General features: G+C 39.8%; 1 protein-coding gene across 6 annotated transcripts in view; it reads right to left on the bottom strand.

The window, feature by feature from the left end:
• LOC105195920 (M-phase inducer phosphatase) overlaps positions 1 to 24,336 on the bottom strand; it is an 88,614-nt gene that overhangs the window by 45,425 nt on the left and 18,853 nt on the right. For 5 of the 6 annotated variants that reach the window (XM_026140321.2, XM_026140322.2, XM_039447684.1 and 2 more), the window contains exon 2: positions 920 to 4,598. In XM_026140321.2, the coding sequence (XP_025996106.1) occupies positions 920 to 4,355 (3,436 nt within the window). In that variant the 5' untranslated portion in view covers positions 4,356 to 4,598. Of the gene's footprint in view, positions 1 to 919; positions 4,599 to 9,956; positions 9,981 to 24,336 lie in introns of those variants that run through there. The other variant, XM_039447683.1, reaches the window with a different exon arrangement.

Below are 24,336 nucleotides of genomic sequence, written 5' to 3'. Positions count from 1 at the left end.
TATTTTAATTTTTACAATTTTTAACTCAAACTGCGCACCGAATATTCATCGGATTTGAAACATAGTCATGAAGTTGGAATAGTATTGTAATATTAATGCTTTTAGAAACATGTATGTATAATATTCCCCTCCTCAGAAAAATTACAAAGTATTTTATTGCAAAAAATAATACCTCAGCCAAGGTTCGTTAAATTTTTGGACAAAAATTCAGAAACATGACAAGAAGTGTGAGCAAAAGCAGTATTAATTGTTTTTCAAAATCAATTGGCATAAACCAAATGATATTCCAACACGTTCAATCATATCTCAAATTGTCAATTATCGATCACTGACACATTATGTTGCTCATCTGTTGAAGTAGATGAACAGGGATAGTCTTTTAGAGCGATCCTTGTCTTCAATGCGTTCTGTTTTCTTTGAACATTTTATACCATTTAAAAATTCTTGTTTTTGACATGCACTTATCACCGAAATACTTCTGCAGTACGTTCACTGTTTCAGTACACAAAATGTTCCAAAAATAAAATTTTATGCAAATTCTTTGCTCAACAAAATTCGGCATGTTAAAAATTGCCGAAAGTACTTTTTTCAAACACAAAACAAGCATTTATTTGTAGATTAAGAAAGATAATGACATAAAATAGGCAGAGATTAGAAACAATCCTATCAATCTAAAAAAAAGTTTTTTAATATGTTTGAAACGCGTAATTTAAATGATCTAATCCCGATACTTTTTGATCACTGTTAAGATATTTCTCATTTTATAATTTCTGGAAAAAACTAATAAATCTGAAAAAAATTTAGGTATTTTTGAGAAAACTTTATAAATTTAAAATGAGAAAAATTCTTTAAAATATTAGATTTTGTGAAAAATTTTCGCCACAGTACTAAATATGCTTACTAATTATGTTTACAATACCTTCTTCAATTTTTTTTGAAGACTTTTTTTCTGCTTCCGCTGCTGCTACTGCTGCTGCTGCTGCTGCTGCTGCTGCTGCTGCTGCCGCCGCAGCAGCTCTTCTCTTCCTATCCGTAGGACCACCAGGCTTAATAGGTCGACCTTTCCTACCTTTTCCTTCTGATTTGACAGTAATAACCTCGATATTATTTGTATTTGCATTCTGCACTTTTTTCTCCGTTTTCTTAGGAGGAAATGGGAAATCATCGTCACTAGTAAATCCATCGTCACTCGAATCAAAATTGAGTTTCTTTCTTTCTTTTGGCAGAGGAAAATATCTAGGATCATTAGCATAATCTATTGTCGGTGTTTCCTTAACTGACGTCTCCTTTATCAACACCGGTTTTTCTTGAGATTTAACACTTTCACCATTAATTGAAACTTCCGCGGATTTATTCGATTCAACAGGTATATACGGTTTCGACCTATTCCATGTCGCTTTTCTACCACCGCGTATGGCAGGTGGTGGAGAAGGATCCCTTTCACCTTGCAGAAATTTTAAATAGCTTGTCATAAATCCTGTATTAGGATCTCTGTTGGACCGTTTAAAGTTCTTATTCATTTGATTTATATTCTGCAGATTTAGCTGATCCTGCTGAAGGAAACCTAATTCCTCCTCGATATTAGGAACAATTACTTTAGGCTGATCGTCTCTGACTTCTTGATTGTAATTGGTGTTTTGGTTTGTGGCGTTCTCGCTAAATCCTATAGGCGTTATTTCTACCGAGGATTGAAATTCGTGCGAATGATGCGGATGATGGCTCGCAGGGATATGAAAAGCCGGAAAATATGGGATGGGTGGTGGCGCGTGATGGTGCGACACCATTAATGATTGATGTTGATGAGCTGGCGTACCAACGAAGTTACTCGAATGATGCAATGACTGAGAACCAAAGGCGCTAGATGCGGTGGGAAACATCTTGGCGGTCGGTGGCGGTAAGTTCCATCGTTCAAATTCGAAGTAACCGTTCTGTTGTTGTTGATTCGCCGCGTTGTGATGCGCGGGTGGAGGTATTCTACTGAGATATTCAGTCATTGTTGTACTGCCCGTAAACTCATTGGATAATGACGTACTGTGTCCAACTTTTTCCACATTTTTTCTTTTTTTACTGACGCTATCGGCCTTTCGTCGTTCTTCCTGTTTTTGTTGTTCTGCTGTGCTAACCGAGGTAGTGAGAGTCGTGTGCTGCTGCAAGCAGGGACCTTGTTGCAACGTTTGTAAATTTTTCACGATGCTCATTGGATCTCCTCTACAGCTACTCAAATCTTGTAATGCCACTTGATTAGCCTCAAAATATGACTGCTGTCTGTCCGCTGATATATTCATAAGCCTTTGTACTTGCTGTTGAACTGGTAAACTTTGCGCATTTATATCGCTAGTCGTCGTATTCACACCGGCATAGACGGAAAACTTTCTATTGCCGTTTACCGTTTGCCGATTATCATTTTCCCAACAGACCTGTTGCTTTTGTGAGAAGTCCTGTTGTTGCTGTCTGTCGTACGTTTTATTTTCTGCGTTATAAACCACTTTATTATTTTCCGTGGTGCCCAACGCTCGTGTGATCACCGACGAATAAGCTACTTGTCCCTGCGATGCCGATCTAGGAATAGTAACGTCCAAAGGTGATGGCGGTGTGACTTGTTGAGTGACTCCGCTTTTATATGGCGCGCTATTAGTACACTGACTGCCATTAGTCTCATGCTGTTGCAACGGCGACGGCGACGACATGGTCGCCATTGGACTGTTGTACATGGGATACGCTGGACTTGGCACGTGGCCCAAAGGACTAGCCTGCGAGTGAGTTTGCAGAGGACTCGGTCGTCGTGGAACAACGACGCTGCAATCCGGCCCATTTTGCGTCGAAGTATTGGACGAGTAAGCAGAATCCGTTGATGTCGTGGACTTGGATCTGACTGGATGATATTCTGTGTCGCTTGTCGATCCTGCCAAATAATGTCTATAAGATGTAGTCTGTTGTTGCTGCTGTTGCTGATTCAAAACATGAAACGTTTGTTGCTGCTGCTGTTGCTGCTGAGGATGCGAATGTAAGTTGTTGTTAGATGAGGTCCTCTGATTGCTCGTAAGCTTACCGTTGGTGTTGTTGCAATTGGTGGTATTATTTGCAGTGTAATTCAAGTTGCGATTTTCCATAATGGAAAAGCTGATTGGGGACGATTGACTATTATCATGTCCCTGTTGCTCATTTCGTCGATGCTCAATGCCATGACTTCCTATGTCCGGATAAATTTTGGTCTGCGCTTTAGTCTGAATATTTTGTTGTGTCGCAGTAGTAGTTATCGCTTTATTAGACGGTGATGCAAAATTGCCATTACGTGTTCCCTGCTTATCCTGCATCCCTTGTGTGGAGCCCGATCGCACGGGAGCGTTTAGAAAGATCGTCGTTGACGTGGTCGATCTCGAAGATGGTTGAGGTATTCGGTATTCCTTGCCAGAAGAATTGCTTGGTGTCGGTACAATACATGATTGCTGATGTAGCGATGACTGCACTTTCTCATTTTCAGCGGCGGGTTGACCTCCATTACCAGCACCTGAATAATTATCGGTCAGGGTGTCAGAACTAAAAGTTGGAACTTGATGAAAAAACGTTTGACTATTGCTGACTTGTGACGTGGAAATGGTGGACTTAACGCTAACGACAGGTGATTGAGGTGATCTCACGCTGACTGATTTTTTCGATTCCGTCGGACAGCCGGACGACTTGAAATCTGTGTTGCACGCAGGCGGACTGGTTATTTGAGACGTATTAATATTATTTATAGTCTGCGTCGTATTGAAATGAGCATTAAACGTGCTCTCATAGCCAGTGCCACTAGATTTTGTGGATGGTGGACCAGGAGATGACGAGACAACGCTCTCGTGCGGTAAAATTCCAAATGGGCTAGGGAGTTGCGTGTTATTCTGAGACGTCCAAGCCAATGTTGATGCTGTGGGCGACGTCGATGCTCCTTGCTGGTCAAAAAACGTAGTCTGATGAGGTGAGCTATAATTCTCTCTCAACGTAGAGATATCGGATTCGGTCGTGGCGTTCTGTTTTGTCGCATGCGTTTGAGTGAGTGCTTGTCTATGCTGAGTAACATAATGCGCCTGCTTAGAATTAGAATGAAACAAAGGTGAAAAGACTTCGTAACCCACAGGGGGCGGAGATAAAAACCCCCCAGGGTTAAAAGGGGATGGTTGACCCGCCAGAGTTGCTGTCGTATGAGCCGCCTGTAGAAGTAATTGCGACGTCGTTGTTGATGGCACTGCCTGAGTGGCAGTTGTTAAATGATGAGGTACAAAGTCGCCAGTTGTAGTCGACGGCGTTTGAAACGTACCGGTGGAGCTACTCGCAGTTAGACGATTATACGATGTGTACCATGGACCAACGGGATCCATTACCCAAGCTTGGCACTATGGTGCCTTGCTTGGTAATGCGTTTAACGGATTCTTCTGTTCGCCAATATCCGACATATACTCCAAGATATTCTCTTTCATAACATAATTCTTATCACAATTCTTTCAAAATTATTTTCAATCTTTTGTAATTTAAATATTGATAAATATATTTCAAGTAAACAATCACAAAAATTCATCCCAGAATTAAGATCAATGGCATAGCGAAGGCTCCGTCTATTCTCTCTGAAAAAAAAAAAAAAAGAAAAATAAAGCTATGTATTTTATTACTCTATTTCTTAATAGATAATAGTGCTTAATTTGTAAACAAAGAGATTTCCTAAAAATTTTCTAAACAGTCAAGTGTATATAACAAGAAATCTACGTATCTTGCAGATTTTAGAAAGTTATTAAATTAAAGATGAGATTTGATGTAAAAAAATGTAACATTCAGGTGTGTACTAATGGATCAAAAAATAAAAGTTCTAAATAAATAATTTTTGAATAAGCGGTTGATATCAGAAATGCTGCTATAAAACTGCAAAATAATAGTATTAACCTCTATCAGACTAATACAGAATTATTGGACAAAGGGTATATCCCAATTTTAGACAAATTGAAAAACAAAGCTTTTATCTCTCCTGTAACTTTGTTCTATTATTGTTTTACACGCTATTATTTATTTACGCTTGAAATCTCACAAGGTCGAATAAGTGTCATCAGCTCATTTTATCTCTAAGACTCGTTCAGACTGATTACATTTTAGTTTCGCAGAAATCAAATATTTGTAAAAACGTCTCGAAATTTAACTATATATGAAGCACTGAGGATGGCTTAAATGAAGAGAGCCAAAACGTACGCCTAACTTAATAACCTAATGTAATCAAAATCGTTAAAATATATAGTAATTTGCGCATCGATATCCGCGCCCGTCTCTTATTTGACTTTATTAATCTTTATTGTTAGTAAAAACTACGATAAAGTAAAATCAATGCTTTGTTTTTTTTTTAGATATGTCTGTAGTCTGACATCACTTTATAATGGTTTTTGTTAATTAATAACAGACCAGTATTTAGTTTAAACACAAGTTTGCTTCTAAAAAAAATGAATTACTGATAAGAATTTTCATTTTCAATCAAATTTTCTCGACAAAATTATAATATTTGATAAAATATAATATTTGATAAAATTTTAAAATAAAATAAATTTTCTATATCCTATGTCCAGACAATTAGTTTCATGATTTGTATGTAATGCCAATATGTATTTTACTCTAAGTAGCAAATTGTTCTCATTTTATCTTCAACGTCTTCAGTTAAGACACTTTTATTGCCATCGTATTACCTATATAAGATGTAAACCATGCGCTATAATTAAAAAAAAAAAAACATAATTGAAGCAAATATACAAATTCAATCAATTAAAAAAATAAATTTTATTCAAAAGTAAAGATTCTCAATTTTATAAAACTGTACATAATTAGAGAAAAAGATGCCATGTATCTTTTTCTTCTCAGACTGGAGTATCAAAATACTACATTCTGTATCACAGAGTTAAATGTTGTATATATGCGTTAGAAAGTTCAGTAATAAATCAATCTTTTCGTCTTTTAATAAAAAAAAATGGCGTAAACAGATTTCAATCAAGAGACGCGGTCGCGTCTTGTGCCAATTAAAAAAAGGGGGGGGGGGCAAAAAGGCCGAGCGCCTCTTTTACGCGAGTCAGCGAGTTCAAGCATAACGAGATTAACAGATCTCAGTAACGGCTGAACCGATTAAGTTCTGAGTAGTCTCAATCGATAGCTTGGGAACAAATTGCATAATAAAAGTGTTTTAATTTTTTCTCTCCGTGCCCTACGAGCGGAGATATCGCGATGCAATTCTAAGTTTTCGACATTTTTGCGTTAAGAAACGTCATTGTTTTCATCATCATTATCGTCGTCGTCGTCGCCCTCAAGAATTCTCCCTTTCACATTTTCGACACAGAGTGGTGCTGACATACATTAGCTGTATGCGATTGTGGTGTACTTGTGGTGTATGTGGTGTATTACTTCTTGACATTATGGCCGCCGTGACAGGTTTTCTAACCTAATTATGCCTCAATCGTCAACAATAATAATCTCGGTTCGCGGGGCAGTCCCATACTTTTTTTAATCAATTCGTCCGTTTCGTCGTGTAAAACCGCGTCGATTTGATCGATCGAGTCTATTCATCAATCAATAGAAGGTCGCAGGTAAGTTATTATCGACGACAGCACGTAGTGTATTAGTGGTGGTCGACGACGGGGAACGACGACGGCGATAACGACGACGATGACGGGGAACGACGCGCGGTGACGGCGACGACGACGGCGACGGCGACGATGACGGCGACGGCGATGACGACGACGACGGCGACGACGCGCGGTAACGACGACGACGACGACGACGACGACGTGCGGTAACGACGACGACGACGACGACGTGCGGTAACGACGACGACGACGACGACGCGCGGTAACGACGACGACGACGACGACGTGCGGTAACGACGACGTGTGGTAACGACGACGACGACGACGGTGACGGCGACGGCGGCGACGGTGACGACGGCGACGGCAACGGCGGCGGTGACGGCGACGGCGGCGGTGACGGCGACGGCGACGGCGGCGACGACGACGACGACGACGACGACGGCGACGACGCGCGGTAACGACAACGACGCGCGGTAACGACGACGACGCGCGGTAACGACGACGACGCGCACTGACAACGACGTGCGATGACGACGCGCGGTAACGACGATGACGGCGGCGGCGACGGCGGCGGCGACGGCGACGGCGACGGCGACGGCGACGGCGACGGCGACGGCAACGGTTGTTAAAATGCATGAGCTTTCGCGACGACGGACGACAGCAACGACGACGATAATGACAACGACGACGACGACGACGACGACGACGACGACGACGACGACGACGACGGCGACGGCGACGGCGACGGCGACGACGGCGACGACGACGACGACGACGGCGACGGCGACGGCAACGGTGATGGCGACGACGGTGATGGCGACGACGGTGATGACGACGACGATGACGGGGAACGACGCGCGGCGACGGCGACGACGCGCGGCGACGGCGACGACGCGCGGCGACGGCGACGGCGACGACGACGACGACAACGGCGACGGCGACGGCGACGGCGACGGCGACGGCGACGGCGACGGCGACGGCGACGGCGACGGCGACGGCGACGGCGACGGCGACGGCGATGGCGACGACGGTGATGGTGACGACGGTGATGGCGACGACGATGACGGGGAACGACGCGCGGTGACGGCGACGACGCGCGGCGACGGCGACGACGACGACGACAACGGCGACGGCGACGGCGGCGGCGGCAGCGGTGGCGATCTAAGTGTTGACGACGAGGTGATCCCCGAGATCTCGAAAAGGCGTCCAGTATTTTATTCTAATTACGAGTAACGAAAGTTTAATTGTCAAACCTAGCAAACACATAGCGTATGTGTTTAATTTAATATAATGTAATTATCTTGAACTATGTTATATATGTTATATACATACATTACATTTTAGCATTATATTTAGTGCTTGTTGGAAATGTTTAATTTTATCATAATACTTTACAATTTCTATTGTTTTTTTTTATTGTTATTCGTTTGTCTCGTATAAAAACAGAAGATTAAAATTAAAAGTTATAAAAATTGGATATTTACTGTTGTTATTCAAAGGTAGGAATAGAGGACTCTAGATTAAATTGTGGGATCGATTCTTTTAAAATTTGGTGATCCTAAAAATGTGCTACCTAACGATAATGTTGAATTTTTAATAATAAGATTTATTAATGGTTTTCGTTATAAATAATAACATAAGCATGTATATATATTTTTTAAAAGAAAGGTAAAAAAAGATGCCAATTTATGCGTGTGCACGCACCTCATCTTTAATTTTTTTTAATTAACAAAAAAATTTTTTCATGCTAACCCATGTGGTAATTTTATTTTTAACTTTAATTTTACAAAACAAAAGTAGTACTACATTATACTTTGTATTCTCATTGAAAAATTTTCTTATTCCAATCCAAGTGGTATGTATCTTCACAGAAAGAGAAAACAGAAATGAGAATGTTTTATTAAAATAAAAAATTTTTAAACTACAAAAAATTGACGCTGCTAGATGTCTAAATATAATCTAAAGCAAATGTTGTAAAACAGCAGCGCCAATTTTTTGTAATTTAAAAATTTTTTATTTTAATAAAACATTCTCATTTCTGTTTTCTCTTTAATATTTTGAGATTAAATGTTACATATTTCATTGAAACTTTTTTAAATTAAGTACATCCACTTGGGTTAGAACAGAAAAATGTTTCAATAAAAATACACAGACAGTATCACTTGAATTTTATTTAAAAAGGAATTAAAGATACCGCTACTTGGGTTTTACTTAAAAAATAAATATACTATCACTTGCATTTGATTCGTTAAAAGTAGTACAGTAATTATTTCAAAGAGTAATATATTATTTTTATAATTGGCGCAATTTAAAGATTTCACTCATTTTTTAGAATACATACCACTTGGGTTGTAATAGGAAAATTTTTCAACGAGAATACAAAGTACAAAGTAGTACTACTATTGTTTTGTAGAATTAAAGTTAAAGGTAAAATTACCACATGAGTTAGCATGGAAAAATTATCTTAACTGGAAGTTGGTCAAAAAATAGTTTAAAAGAAAAACGTACAAAAAAAGCAAAAATAACTTTTTTTTATTAAAAAAATACTACCTTTTTTCTAATTAACAGATTTTAAGATTTCAAACATTTTAAAAGAGACATTTTAAACTATAAGAAAAAATTATTTCTTAAAAAATATAATTATATACTATACAGGATGTTGTCCCAATGACCTTGACCTTGACATATATTGTCACCTTGAGTGACCTTCAGGTTGTAGTTGGTACTCGTCCTTTGTAAAAAAATTATTAACAAATAAAATTGACAATGTGAATGTGTATTTCATAGTGAAGTAAGATCCACTTGGAGAGTTCCTATCCTCTCATAGGGAGAGCCAAACTCCAAAGGTACAACCTAACATAACCTAACCATAACCATAACCTCAGTTAGGTTATACTTTTCGGGTTTCAGCATCCTGTAGAAGTAGGAAACTCTTCAAACTTTACTTTGTTAAGAAATATTCACTTCAGAGAATGACACTTCAATAACCTTAACTTAAACATATATTATCAATGTTCTAACCATAGACTTAGGAAACTATAAACCAAGCATAAGCCTGCGAGTAATAAACGTAATAAAAGAAAATAACAGACAAACTCGGCTATTTCCGATATGGTTCGGATATGTTCGTTCGTTACCGACAAGATTGGGTGCTTTCTAGCTACGTATATTAGTGAGACACTGTATTACAAACAATGCTTCACGTTGCTCACGTATGCGTAAATAAGTTGAATGTTTCCGAGTCTAACCAATATTTATTGAATACGTCCATTGGGTCCGTCCTTTTTCCTTACGTCAATTATCACATCTTTCCTCGTCTAAAATAGCAATTTCCTAAGTTTATGGTTCTAACAATAAACCTCAAAAACATACATTGTTCCGGACAGTTGGAGGCCAGTTATAAAAAGCACACTTGCGATGCGGCAATTTTAAGGTCTCATCAAAGAATATTGCCTAATGGCTCACACGGCTACTAAAAGAGCGAGCCGGCTCCGTGTCGACGTAAAGTCGGCACGTTCATGCATTTCAAATTCTCGCAAGATTTCCCCGCACCGATGCACACCGTCCTGTGAACCAATAGAAATATCGGCGGAAACGATAGAATATTAATAGCGTTTTCAACTGAAGGCAAACCCGGAATAGGTTCGACGCCATTTGCCGGAATTAAAACGTACGATTCCGACAAATAGCGTCAAACCTGATCCGGGTTCGCCTTCAGTCAAAAACGCTATAAAGCCTTCTGTACACAATGCTAGAAAAGTCTACATTACAAAAACTATCGAACAAAAAGTATCGCATCACTGTATACATAGCTTTAGATACTAAAGAACCTCTAGAAGAGAGAATCATCAAGGGAAGTCACGTGACCGACTTTGTGATGGCATCAATGTGCAGATTTTATATTGTGATGTCAATGTGTTGACGGACTCGCAAAGAACCATCGGTGGTTTCGTGTGACGCATTGACATCGCAATGCAAAATCTGCACATTGCTGCCAGCCGATCACAGAATCGGTCACGCGACCACTCTTAGCAATTCTCTCTCCTAGAAGTTCTCTGAAATAATATAATAATACGCGCGTGAAACCGACGATATGTGCTGATTGACAGGTATAAATATTAGGTGTTAAACTTAATTCCTGGCGCTCGCTACTAAAGGATGCTGGCTCCAACGCTGGCGAGTTTTGACAAAAAAGTCATATGTCTTTTGTAGTTTAGACATCGTTGAAAGTGATTCAATCCTCATAAATTAGATTTCTCGACGCCAAAGACATTTTCCAATCAACTGAAAATAAATCGCGATAAGCTGTTTTTCCGACATGTGCTTCTTCACTACTTCGATCTCAAGAAAACTGCAGCTGAAGCGCATTGCTTATTATCCGAAGTGTATAGTGATAAAACTCCATCAAAAAGAACATGTAGAGTTTGATTTGAACGCTTCCGAAACGGTGATTTTGATGTAAAAGACAAAGAACGTCCAGGACAACCAAAAAAATTTGAAAATGTCGAGCTGCAAGAATTGCTCAATGAGAATCCAACCCAAATGCTTTTAGAGTTGTCGAAACAGTTAAATGTACCGATTGAGTAACGTATTGATGCAAAAAAAATCATCCGTAGTCAACAATCGATACAAAGTCATTTTGTTGCATGATAACACTCAATCGCATGTCGCAAAAAGCGTGAAGCAGGTACTTCGCGAGCTTGAATGGGAAGTTCTGCCGCACCAAGCATACTATCCAGACTTGGCACCGTCGGATTACCATCTCTTCCGATCGATGCAACACGCACTTACAAACACACACTTCTCCAGTTACAACAAAGTCCAAAAATAAGTGGATGATTGGTTCGCCTCGAAAGACACCGCGTTCTACCGTCGTGGAATTGCCCTGTTGCCGGAGAGATGAAAAAAAGTAGTAGAAAATAAAGGAAATTACTTTAATTAAGGTATTCATTCATCTTGTCTTCGAAACAAATCGATTTTATGAACAAAAAACGGCAGAAATTAAGTTTAACACCTAATACTTGCAATTAGCACATGAAAACTCACTCCGTCACCAGCACACCAGTTTGTCTGCTAAACTCCGACTCCCGATCCTCGCATTAGTTAAAACGGTCGAAGTGTCTTCGCCGTGACTAAGAACCTAAACAGAATAATTGACTTATAATTTGAAAACAAGTTTTACAATTTAAATCTTTGTCTTTAGTAACGCACAATAACTGTCTTGTGTCTCAATTCTTAAATTACAAACAAAATCTCTTTTTAGTTTAAGACTTGAGACACAAGACAGTTATTGTGTTACTAAAGATAAAAATTTAAGTCAAAAAACTTGCCTTAAAATCATAAGACAACCAGAGATTTTGTTTGTAATTTAAGAATTGAGACACAAGACAGTTATTGTGCGTTACTAAAGACAAAGATTTAAATTGTAAAACTTGTTTTCAAATTATAAGTCAATTATTCTGTTTAGGTTCTTAGGCTCTAAAGAGTTTTTGGCTACCAATATCTATTTTTCTTTTAAACTAAAACCACGTGTCAGATTCAATTTGCTGTCCTCCTTTCCCTCAAACTTAATTCTTGGAGCCCTCACCAACGAGTTAACCCGCATAATGAGAATTTATCGATTTATTTCAAGATAACTTTGAGTAACCTTCAAAAAATTTTACCTGTCACTCAATCTTCGTTAAAGTTATTGACAAAAGATATTTCATAAATAAAAGAAAATTTCTATAAATTGAATAGCTGTTTCTCACTTCGCATGAAAAAAGTAGTAAATTTTGCCATGTAAGCAGAGGTTGGAGAGGGAAAGGGTAGGCCTTGCTTCGCGTTCTGCCAGCCTTGGCAGGCTCATGCCCAATCTCGGGAGACCCGGAGGGGGAGCTCGCCGCCTCTATCTTGGAATGGTCCGGTCGGTCGCGCTGTATGGCGCCCCCGTATAGTCAGGTTAGATTAGGCATACTCCGATTTGCGGCCAGCCGTCGCTTAAGGACGCTCCTACAGAGTGCCCAGCGGGGGCTGGTCGTCCGGGCCGCACGGGGATACCGGACCATCGCCACTGTAACGGCGATACTGGTGGCCAGGACGCTCCCGTGGGTGCTCGAGGCACGCGTGTACGCAGATGCGTACGCAGAAAGATGCGCGCGCCGTCGGGATCCCGCGGCGGCCTCCTGGACACCAAAAGAGCAGGAAGTGTGGCGCCTCAATGCGAGGCAACGTGCTGTCGAAGAGTGGGGCGAGAGTCTGTCCCTAGACGGATCAGGTTCTCGCGCCGTCGCACAGTGGGGCCAAATGAGAAATCGTGTTTCTTAATTGTCTACAGCCTTTAATTCTTAACGGATTTTAATGTTTTTTTTTTTTAATTAAAGCTTATTTAATTGCTAACTAAGTTAAGAGAGCCGATTTTTGAATTTGTCTTTTTTTTCAAAATGGCGGATGTAATATGGCAGCTGAAAAATAGAAAATTAAATCGATATATAACAAATTGTGTATATGCGTATTTTTGATGCTGCAAATTATAAATCTAATATTAAAATTACGAAACCAATAAAATAATAAATCAAATATGGCTGCCATAATAAAAAAATTTTAAATATGAATAAATGATAAATGAATCAAATAATAATAAAATAGTGTTATTTTGACGATTAGTCTAACAATAATTGAAGAGTTTCGATATCAATATCCCTCGAAAAATGTTTCCATTGATTCCGTTGATCACTTATATAATGATCAGACGAAATCAACAGCTTTTGAATGATATCTTCATTTGTTGTACTTCTACAATGTTTTCAAATGTGATATTCTCTGAAACGCTTAAAATCTTTATTACGTGCTTCTTGCGCTTTTTCAGATAATTCGCCAATGGGTAATAAATGTGAATTTGATTAATTTATCATTTATTCATATTTATAATTTTTTTATTATGGCAGCCATATTTGATTTATTATTTTATTGGTTTCGTAATTTTAATTTTAGATTTATAATTTGCAGCATCAAAAACACCCATTACACAATTTGTTATATATCGATTTAATTTTCCATTTTTCGGCCATATTACATCCGCCATTTTGAAAAAAAGGACAAATTCAAAAATCGGCTCTCTTAACTTACAAGGGGAGGACCAGGTGAGAGACCCTGGGATTTTGATCCCAATTTTTTTAGTTATTTTGGAGACGAAAAAAAAGTTTATGTCTCCCGGCGTTTCATCGAATAGGCCTTAGTTTCGAAATAATAAATTTGTAAAAATTGGCCATACCGCGGCGCGCCATATGAGCCTTCCCGATAACTTTTCTCGCAACCAGTGCAGTTGGCTCCGTGCGTTAGGTGCTGCTTCACAATCGTAAGATTCGGGTTCGCTCCCGGATGTGTGCAATATTTTTTTTTTTTTTATAAATGTATTTATTTATCTTGATATTGATATAGTATGCAAATTTCTAAAATAGAAAATTTAATTTAATATCATTTTCTAAACTTCAATTTTAATTTAATTTGAAAGGAATTTAAATTCAAGTAATAACATTTAAAATAATAAATAAGTAATAATAATAATAATATATAAGTAAAATCTGCAATACTTAAATAATTAACTTTTGTAATAAAAGTATTTACATTCACATTCACAATCAGATGTTTGTTTATTATTCTTCTTTTACAATTAATTATTTTAAAAACTAGAATTTTAAAATACTGTTAATATTATTACCAATTAAATTTTAAATTAAACAATTTGAAAATTTAGATACGTTGCCTTTATATGTTATCCATTTCAAGTAACATATATTATTATTAGTATTACCTATTTATTATTTCAAATATTATTACTTGAATTCAAATTCCCTTTAAATTAAATTTAAATTGAAGTTTAGAAAATGATATTAAATTAAATTTTCTATTTTAGAAATTTGCATACTATATCAATATCAAGATAAATACACTTATAAAAAAATATATATATATATATTGCACACATCCGGGAGCGAACCCGGGATCTTACGATTGTGAAGCAAGCACCTAACGCACGGAGCCAACTGCAATGGTTGCGAGAAAAGTTACCGGGAAGGCTCATATGGCGCGCCGCGGTATGGCCAATTTTCACAAATTTATTATTTCGAAACTAAGGCCTATTCGATGAAACGCCGGGAGACGTAAACTTTTTTTTCGTCTCCAGAATAATTAAAAAAATTGGGATCAAAATCCCAGGGTCTCTCACCTGGTCCTCCCCTTGTTAGTTAGCAATTAAACAAGCTTTAATTAAAAAAAAAACATTAAAATCCGTTAAGAATTAAAGGCTGTAGACAATTAAGAAACACGATTTGTCATTTGGCCCCACTGTGCGGCGGCGCTTCGGACCCCTGACATTCAGATTGGTGCAGGTGCTCACCGGGCATGGCTGATTCGGTGAGAACCTGCATCGAAGAGGACGTGAACTCGCCAGGATGTGCCACCACTGCAGGGCTCGGGTAGACTCGGCGGATCACACCCTGCTAGAATGTCCAGCATGGGATATTGACCGTTGAGTCCTACTGCGGATCCTGGGTATAAAACCAGGCGGACTTCTCTCTGGAGAGCATGGTTAGGGCCATGCTTAAAGGGGAGGAGAAATGGGGAGCCGCGCTCTCCTTCTGCAAGTCTGTTAATCCGCAGGAGAGCGCCGAGAGAAGGAGGTAGTCGGCCCCGGCGCCGTTCCCTCACAAAAAAAAGACCAGGAAGGAGAGCCCTGGCCTCGTAACCCCTACTGGTCACGGGCTGGAGGGAGAAACGGGCGAGTTGTGCTTGGCCCTTCAGCCCGAGACTACTGGGAGCTGCAGGGATCGGGCGCGGGGGCGCTCAATTCCATTGCACGCAGCTCCTCGGCAGGGGAGACCGTGGTAGTCTCGCAACGGTTCCCACTTGGGAGGAGAAAAGAGGCTTATGGGCGCCCGTTAGAAAATGCTTTGCAATCCTGGGGCGTCTCATGTGAAAGTAGACCACCATGGGGTTTTAGCCGGTAAGAGTCCGGCATAACCGCTTCCCTCTCCCCCGGAAGGGAAGGGTATCCATGAGAATTTTCCCATGTAAAAAAAAAACAGGCCTTGTTTCGCGTGAAAAGTCGCAAACCCATGTGGATTCATTCAATTATAGAACTCGTTTTGCCCCGCAAGTATAAATTCTCTGCTTTAAAAACACAAATTTTCTCCTAAAAAACAAATTATTTTGTAATACAATTTTTGCTTTTAAATCAGAAACTTTGTGTTTATACAGAGAATTCGGGTTTTTATTGACCAAGTTGGCCTTTCGGACTAGAAACAAGGCGAAGACCCTCCAAGTAAACCTTAGTTTGCTAGGAAATACACATTTACATATCAACTTTATTTGCTAATAACTTTTTAATAAACAACAAGCGATGATTTAAACCTTCTAAAATCACTCAAGGTCACGGTCTTAATAATATGTATCAAAGTTAAGGTCATTAGAGCAGCATCTCCTATAAATGCATTATTACTTAAATTTCTTTACATGTCTCAAAATATCTTTTTTAATCAAAATGTAGAAATATATTGCTATTATATTGCTACATATAAAATACATAATTACATTCAAAACAATATAACAATATTATTAATTTTAACCATAAAATTCGAAAATCATGTAAATTAATTTATAAAATTCAAAACCTTTAAATTATGTAATTATACGTAAAATATACTATTTTTAACAAAATAAACAAAATTGACTTACAAGGAATGGGTAAAAACTGTAAAATGCCAAATGGGACTTCCGTTTCCGGTAGCGAAAGTAACTGACGTGTGTGTGTGGAGAGTGCGAGTGATAAGCAGGTATTAGGGGATAGGGTGAGACGTGGTGGAGTGCGAGGAGGTGAAGGGAAGGGGAAGGGGCTGGTGGTAGAGGGTGAATAAGGGTAAAGGGGCGGGGGAAGAGAATAGGGAGACAGGAGGGATAGTAGGGTTGGGACGGGATTTGGAGATTAGACGGGAGAGCAGGTTTAGAGTGTAGAGAGAAAGCAGAAAAGAGGGAGGGTAGCGACATCGGGCGGTAGAAGTGAGAAGCAGAGCAGGAGAAAATAAGTGCAGTAGCGGGAAATTTTGAATTAGAGTAACGTTTGAGTAACCGATTTAATATCTTAAATGTGATTTTATATTTTTGCATTTGCTACAGCGGTAAAATAATTATAAAAATAAGCTAAAAATATTATTAAACTTGTTTAAATTGTTTTCTTAGAGTAAAAGTGATCATCTTAAATATAAAAGTCATATTTTCTAGTAAATATTTTCTACAAAAAAAAAAATATATATATATATAGATTACTTAAAAGAAATTTTTGTTCTTCTTTTATTTACAACCCGACTGCAAGTAAATAAACTCTTGAATAGGAAGTTGGCAGGTTAGAGGAAAGACGAGATGGAGGAAGGAAAGGAGGGAAGGAAGGAGAGGGAAAGGGAAGTAGAGGAGGGGACAGGGGAAGAGAAGAGGAGGGTGGGGAGACCGAGCAAAGCAGAGGGGATGAAGGATAGAGCATATAGTCTATCGCTGATAGAGGCGTTTAAGAGAGGAAAGAAAAGGAAGGAGATAGATGCATTACAGGCAGATATCTTTAAGAAAAGTATAAAGGTAGTGAGATCGCCGGAAAAACAGCTAGAAAAGCAGCCGGAAAAACAGATGGAAAGGCAAGAAGAAGGGAGGTTGAGTGAGATATTAATGGAAGTAAGGGAGGGTTTTAAGGAAATTAAAGCTGAATTAAGAGAGGTAAAGGAGGGGAAAGCAGAGATGAGGGAATGGATGGAAAATATGAGGAAAAGATTAGACAGTTTAGAGAAAAGAGTGGAAGAGATAGAGAAAGGTAGGGGGAGGGAGGAGAAAGAGGAAGGGGATGAGGAAAGGAAGGAAGAGGAAGGGGTAAAGCAGATAGAGAGAGGGAGAAAGGGAGAGATGAAGGAATTAGAAGAAAGGATGAAGAGAATAGAGTTAGAGGGGGAAAAGAGAAGAAGGGAAGAAAGGAAGAAAAATATAATAGTAAAAGGAGTGAAAGCAAAGGAGAAAGGAATAGAAAGGTTAAGAAAAGAGATAGAAGAGATAGTGGGGGCAACGGGGGCGACAGCGAGAGTGGAAGGGATAAGGAGTATAGGGAAGAAAGATAAGGAAGGAAGGGAAATGGTATGGGTAAGATTAGCGAGTGTATGGGAGAAAATTGAAGTGATGAAAGGAAAAGCAAAGCTGAGGGAAAGAAGGGAGTGGGTAGTGGATGATCTGACAGAAAAGAAGAGAAGGATAGAGTGGTGGATAAGGAAGGAAGCGGAAAGAATAAGGAGGGAAAGTAGGAAAGTAAGAGTAGGTTATATGAAAATATGGATTGAGGAGAAATTATGGGTATGGGATGAGATTAAGGATGAGTTGAGGGAATGGCACGGAAAAGAAGAGAATGGAAGGAGGGGATAGAGAAGGGTAGAGGAGTGGAAAAAGAGAAAGAGGATTTTTAGTAGGAAGGTGGACGGAGGGAGAGGGAGAGGGAGAAATAGAAGGAAATATAGAAAATGAGAAGCATAGGAAAAAGAGGAGGAATAAGAAAAAAAAAGATGGCAAAAAGTATAAAATAGGCTTTTAGAATGTGGCAGGCATGGAAAATAAAGAGAAGGATTTCAGGGAGAGACTAAAAGAATGGGATGTTCCTGAGTGAGACTTGGTTACAGAAGAAGGGATGGGAAAGAGTTCAAAAATGGCTGCCAAAAGGATACGTGTGGGAAGTGCAAAAGGCGGCAAGGAAGAGTAAGAAAGAAAGGGCAATGGGAGGAATGATTGTGGGGATAAGGGAAAGGATAGGGAGAGAAAAGGATGATAAGGAAAGAAAAGAGGAGGGATTACAAGCAGTAAAAGTAAATTTAGGGGGAAAGTGGTGGAGACTAATAGGAGTATATGTAAATAGAGATTTGGAGGAAAAAATGGGAAGGCTGAGAGAGTGGATGGAGGACAGAGAGGAAGGGGTGAGGGTGTTAAGGAGGGGATTTCAATGCTAGGACGGGGAGAGAGGGGGGAAGAATAGGTGAGGATGAAGAGGGAGGGGTAGAACAGGGAAAGAGGAGCTCGAAGGATGAAAAGATGAATAGAGAGGGAAAAAAGCTATGTGGTTATATAGGAGAATTGGGATGGTCAATATTGAATGGAAGCGTAAAGGGGGATGAGGAGGGGGAATGGACGTATACAGGAGGGAAGGAAGGGACCGTAATAGATTATGTGATCGGGAATGAGGAGACAAGAAGGAAGGTGGAAAAGATGAAGGTGGAGGATTGGGTAGACTCCGATCATCAGCCGATAACGGTATGGGTGGAGGAGGCCGGAGGGAAGAGAGGACCGGGAAAAGGAAAGGGAGAGGAAGAAGGGGGGTTTGGACGGAGAAGGGAAAAAAGAAATTTGAGGAATACCTTGGGAAGAGGGATAGTGATGGTGAGGGGGTAGGGGAGGTTTGGAGGAAAATGAAGAGAAAAGTAGAAGTGGCATTAGAGAGAGTAGAGAAGGAAGAGGAAAAGGAACGGAGAGGATGGTGGGATGAGGAATGTAGGGATAGAAAAAGAGTGGTTATGGAGGAGTTAAAATGGTGAAAGAAGAGAGGGGGAGAAGGGAAAAAATATAAAGAAATGAGAAAGAGGTACAGAGAACATTGTGAGGAGAAGAAGAAAAAAGAGAGAGAAAGATGGGAGAGGGAAATAGAAGGAATAAGATCTGAAAAGGATGTGTGGAAGGTAATGAATAAAGAAGGAAGAGAAAGACAGTCAGGGAAGGGATTGAAATGGGGGAGTGGAAAAAACACTTTAGAGGGGTGCTGGGGGGAGTAGAGTGGAGGATAAGAGGGGAGGTAATGGGGAGAGGGGTAGAAGAGGAAGAAGAGATTAGTAGAGAGGAAATTGGTAGAGCGATAAGGAGATTGAGGGACGGAAAAGCGGCAGGAGGGGATGGGATTACGAATGAAGTATGGAAATATGGGGGAAAAGAAATAAGGGAATGGCTGTGAGAGATATGTAATAGAGTGTGGAAGGGAGAGGGATGGCCGGAAGATTGGAGAGAAGGGATAGTGGTACCGATAGTGAAAAAGGGGGAGGGGGAAAAGGTAGAAGACTATAGGGGGGTTACGCGTACGCAAACGGCGTATAAAGTGTACGCGGCGGTTTTGGCGGAGAGATTGAGGAAAGAAGTAGAAAATAAAGGGATATTACCACCGAGTCAAACGGGGTTTAGGAGAGGGGTAGAAACGATAGACCACATATACGTATTAAATTATTTAATAAATAAGAAAATAGCGGAAGCAAAAGGCAAAATAGTAGTTATGTTCGTGGATATGAAAGCAGCGTTTGACTCGGTGGATAGGGAGATACTGGTACAGACAATGAGGAAGAAAGGAGTGAGAGAGAGTCTGGTGGTGAGGTGTGAGGAAGTTTTGGAGGAAACAATAAGTAGAGTAAGGGGAAAGAGAGGGGGGAAACTATTGGACAAATAGAGTGAGACAGGGATGTCCGTTGAGCCCATGCATGTTCACACTACTACTAGCGGATTTGGATGAGGAATTGGAGAAGGAGGGATGGGGGGAAGTAAAGGTGAAAGGAAGAAAAATTTATTCCCTGGCGTATGCGGATGATGTGGCGGTGGTGGCAGAGGATGAAGCAGGGATGAAAGGGTTAATAAAAACATTAGAAGAATATGTAGAACAGAAAAGATTAGAAGTAAATGTAGAGAAGACAAAAGTGTTGAGGTGTAGAAGAGGGGGTGGGAGACAGAAAAAGATAATATGGAAATGGAAAGGAAATGAAATAGAGGAAGTGAAAAGGTATAAATATTTGGGCTACATGATGATGGCAAATGAGGGACAGAAAGAACATATAGAGGAGAGAGTCAAAAAAGGAATGGTGGTGATGGAGAAGTATGGGGAATAGGGAAAAGGAAATTTGGAAAGAACTGGGCTAGAAGGATGTGGTTATTTGATAGGTTAGTATGGACGGTGGTTAGCTATGGGGCAGAAATTTGGGGGTGGAAAGAAAGGGAAAAGGTAGAGAGGATACAGGACAGGTACTTGAAATGGGTAATAGGGGTAGGAAGGTACACACCGGGGTACATGGTAAGGGAGGAGATGCAGAGGGAAAAATTAAGGGGAAGGGCAGGAATGAGGGCATGGAGTTATGAAAAGAAACTGGGAGAAGGAGGAGAGGGGGAGTTGGCAAGGTTGTATTGGGAGGAGATAAGAGGTAGAGCGAAGGAGGGAAAGGTAATAGGAAAATGGGAGGAAGAAAGAAGTTTCTATGAAGAAAAGAGCTGGAATATCAAGGAGATAGAAAAGTTGTGAGAAGAGGGAGGGTTAAGGGGAGAAGAGGTGGTGGCAAGAGAGAGGAGGCGGCAGGAAGAGGAAAGGTGGGAAAAAATTAGGAGCTCGAAGTTCAACAGATGGTACAGCAGAGTGAAGGGAAAGGGAGTGCCGGAGTACTTGAAGAGGGATTGGAAAGAGGAAAGATGGAAAAGGATTGCGAGGTTTAGGTTAGGAGATGGTATGAGAGGAGGTAGATACTGGGAAGAGAAAGAGAAAAGAAAGTGTAGGATATGTGGATGGGGAGAGGAAACGTGGGAGCATATATGGGAGGAATGCACGGATTGGGGAACGGAAAAGGGATGGCGGGAGATGGTAGGAGAGGTTTTAGGTGAGAGGGGGGAGAGAGAAGTTTGGATGAGAAAACTGGAGGAGATGCGGGAGGGAGGAGGGTGGCTGGGTATGAATGAGAGTGTAGAAGGAAGAGAGGAAAGGGTGGAAGAAAGCGGCGGAAACGGAGGTCCAAAGAATGAGTGTGGAGGTGTGGATGGATGAGTGATTTTTCTCTCTCTCTCTCTTTCGTGCGTTGTAAAAGAAGCAATGAATAAAAAAGGTGGAACAAGTATATTAAAAGCGTAAAAGGATTAGCGTGAATAGGCTTTACTTTTTAAGAAAAATGAATTTAAAGTTTAACATTGGGACATTTGTACGTTAAATACTATCTTGAACCACTATTAAAAAAAGCATCGTGGCTGATAATGCTAAGTGTTAACGTTACATTTTTTCCTCCGTGGCGGGCCGGGTTCGGATCTCCGCAGCATTAAATTTTTTTTTAAATCTTTTGCTATTATATTTTATAATTGTATTACTTTTATTATTTTTTAAATTAACTAATAATAATGTACTTACATATAATAATAAAATTAAGCAATTTTTTATTAATAAAAAATTAATAAAAATATTTAATGAATTATTCATTATAATAAAATTATTTAGAAAAATAAATAATTAAGCCTTAACAAACAGATTTATTCCAAAAAATAATACACTTTGAGAGTTTCTACAATATAATAAATTATAAGACGTGATAAATTATAAAAAGTTATAAATTTGTAATGGTAGGCGGTTTTGATGTAACGGTGCGAGAATTCGGGATCGGTCCGGATAAGGCTCGGTTGATCAGGTGTTCGAAATAATCATACCCAGTTATTTAAGGTAAAAATAAATGTAGAATAATTTATTCATTAAACAAAATATCGCCGCTAACAAAAAAAAATCAAGCGTAATTTTCGCTGCAAATAAAGAGCACAAAATGCTGTACGCAAAAACAAGAGAGAGCAGCTTAGAGAAGTAACGGCCGGAAAGTAATAACGCGTAAACAAAATGAATGGAAGGTAAGAACTCGTGACCACATGGAAAAATACTGACTTGTGATACTAACTAACGCGTAATCAAAATGTCCGGAAACAATAACTCGCATATATAATTAAATAAAAAGAACGTACTTAACTCTTAGCCTATACAGAAACGGAATAATTCGTCAAAACTAATTCATGAAATAATGATTAATTATGTAAGTTACGCTGCGGTAAGTTACACTGACTATTGGTGCGATCGGTCGGAGAAATCTCAGAACGGGGCGTCGTGATCGCACTCGCGGGAGCGTGTTTGTCGGTGAAGTCGAGACACGTGGTTTGATTTAATTTCGCGATTTGCCTGAGCGCGTCCTATGCAAAAAAAGCGCTCAATCGACAGGGCGCGGATGCTCTGTCGATTTTTAGGTTACAAAAACGACCCGGAGTTCGGTGGCGTCAAGGTACTCGAAGACGGCGATGATTAGTCGAGAATGCTCAGCCGGTAATAGCGACGAGAATGCTCGTCGAGGACCTCAGAGGTGATTGGTCAAAAATGCTCGGCTTATGATAGCGACGAGAATACTCGTCGAGGATCTCTGAAGTGATTGGTCGAGAATGCTCGGCCGGTAATAGCAACGAGAATGCTCGTCGAGGATCTCGGAGTTGACTGGTCGAGAATATTCGGCCGGTGATAGCGACGAAAATGCTCGTCGAGAATTTCGGAAAAATGTTCGGTCGGTCGAAGATAGCGACAAGAATGCTCGTCTTCGGGGAGCAATTAAGAATACTCAATCGACTACCGGGTGGGTTGGAGAACCGGAGGAATCTAAACTCTGCGTTCCCACTGCCGGCTTATATCCAAACGCGCGGTTAGATGCGCCAATTCGCGCATTTGGTCGGCCAGGCCGGAGTAGGAGCGTTGCGGAACGCCACGGACAGTGCGCGTGTTGCCGCGTGTACGCGGCGTGTTGTGTCGTTCGGATGGACAGAGCGATACGGAGGCGTGCAGATGGTGAAGAGACATATCGTTACAAATTATAAGATGTTATAAATTAAAGTGTATTATTTTTCAGAATAAATCTGCTCGTTAATACCTAATTATTTACGTTTATAAATAACCTTATTATAATAAATAATTTATTAGATATTTTTATAAATTTTTTTAAAATAAAATTTGCTTAATTTTGTTATTATATGTAAGTTAATATTAATAACATTATTATTAATTAATTTAAAAAATAATAAAGATAATACAATTGTATTATAAAATATAATAGCAAAAAATAAAAAAAATAAAAAAAAATTAATGCTGCGGAGATTGAAACCCGATCCGTTACGGAGGCAAAAATGTAACGCTAGCACTTCCCTGGTAAAAATTATAGACATGAACAGACAGAAACAAACAGGATTTCTCTATGTTTCTAACTGCAAATTGTCCGTTCTATCTGCAAATACAACATGCGGATAGAAAATCCGCATTTGCAGTAGTAGATCCTATCCGTCTCCGTCTGCATCTTGTCCATAATCACATTTTATCTATACCTGTACGTAATGCGTACAAAAGTTCTGTCTGTTTCTGTTCGCATGGTGTACGTAATTACATTTCTCCTGTATCTGTCCGTAATTGCGTACAGAAGTTTTGTCTTTCTGTCTACATACTATACGTCGCGATTTCTATCTGCACATGTCCGCAATTACGTGCAGGAATCCTGTCCGTTTCTATCTGCATTGCATCCGTCGCAATTTCTGTCTGTTTCTGTCCGTGATAACGTACAGAAGACCTATCCATTTCTATTCGCATTGTATCCGTCGCGATTTCTATCCGCATCTGTCCGCGATTATGTACAGAAGACCTATCCATTTTTATCTGCATTGTATCCGTCACGATTTCTGTTTCTGTCCGCGATTATGTACAGAAGATCTATCCGTTTTTATCCGCGTTGTATTCGTCGTGATTTCTATCCGCAACTGTTCGCAATTACGGACGGCAATACTATGCGTTCGGTCGGAGAAATCGCGAAACGGGGCGTCGTGATCGCACTCGCGGGAGCGTGTTTGTCGATGAAGTCGAAACACGTGGTGGTTTGATTTAATTCCACGATTTACCCGAACGCGCCCT

This window comes from Solenopsis invicta, chromosome 3 (genome assembly GCF_016802725.1).
Source record: "Solenopsis invicta isolate M01_SB chromosome 3, UNIL_Sinv_3.0, whole genome shotgun sequence".
Lineage (NCBI taxonomy): Eukaryota > Metazoa > Arthropoda > Insecta > Hymenoptera > Formicidae > Solenopsis > Solenopsis invicta.
This window is presented reverse-complemented; position numbering and strand designations above follow the sequence as displayed.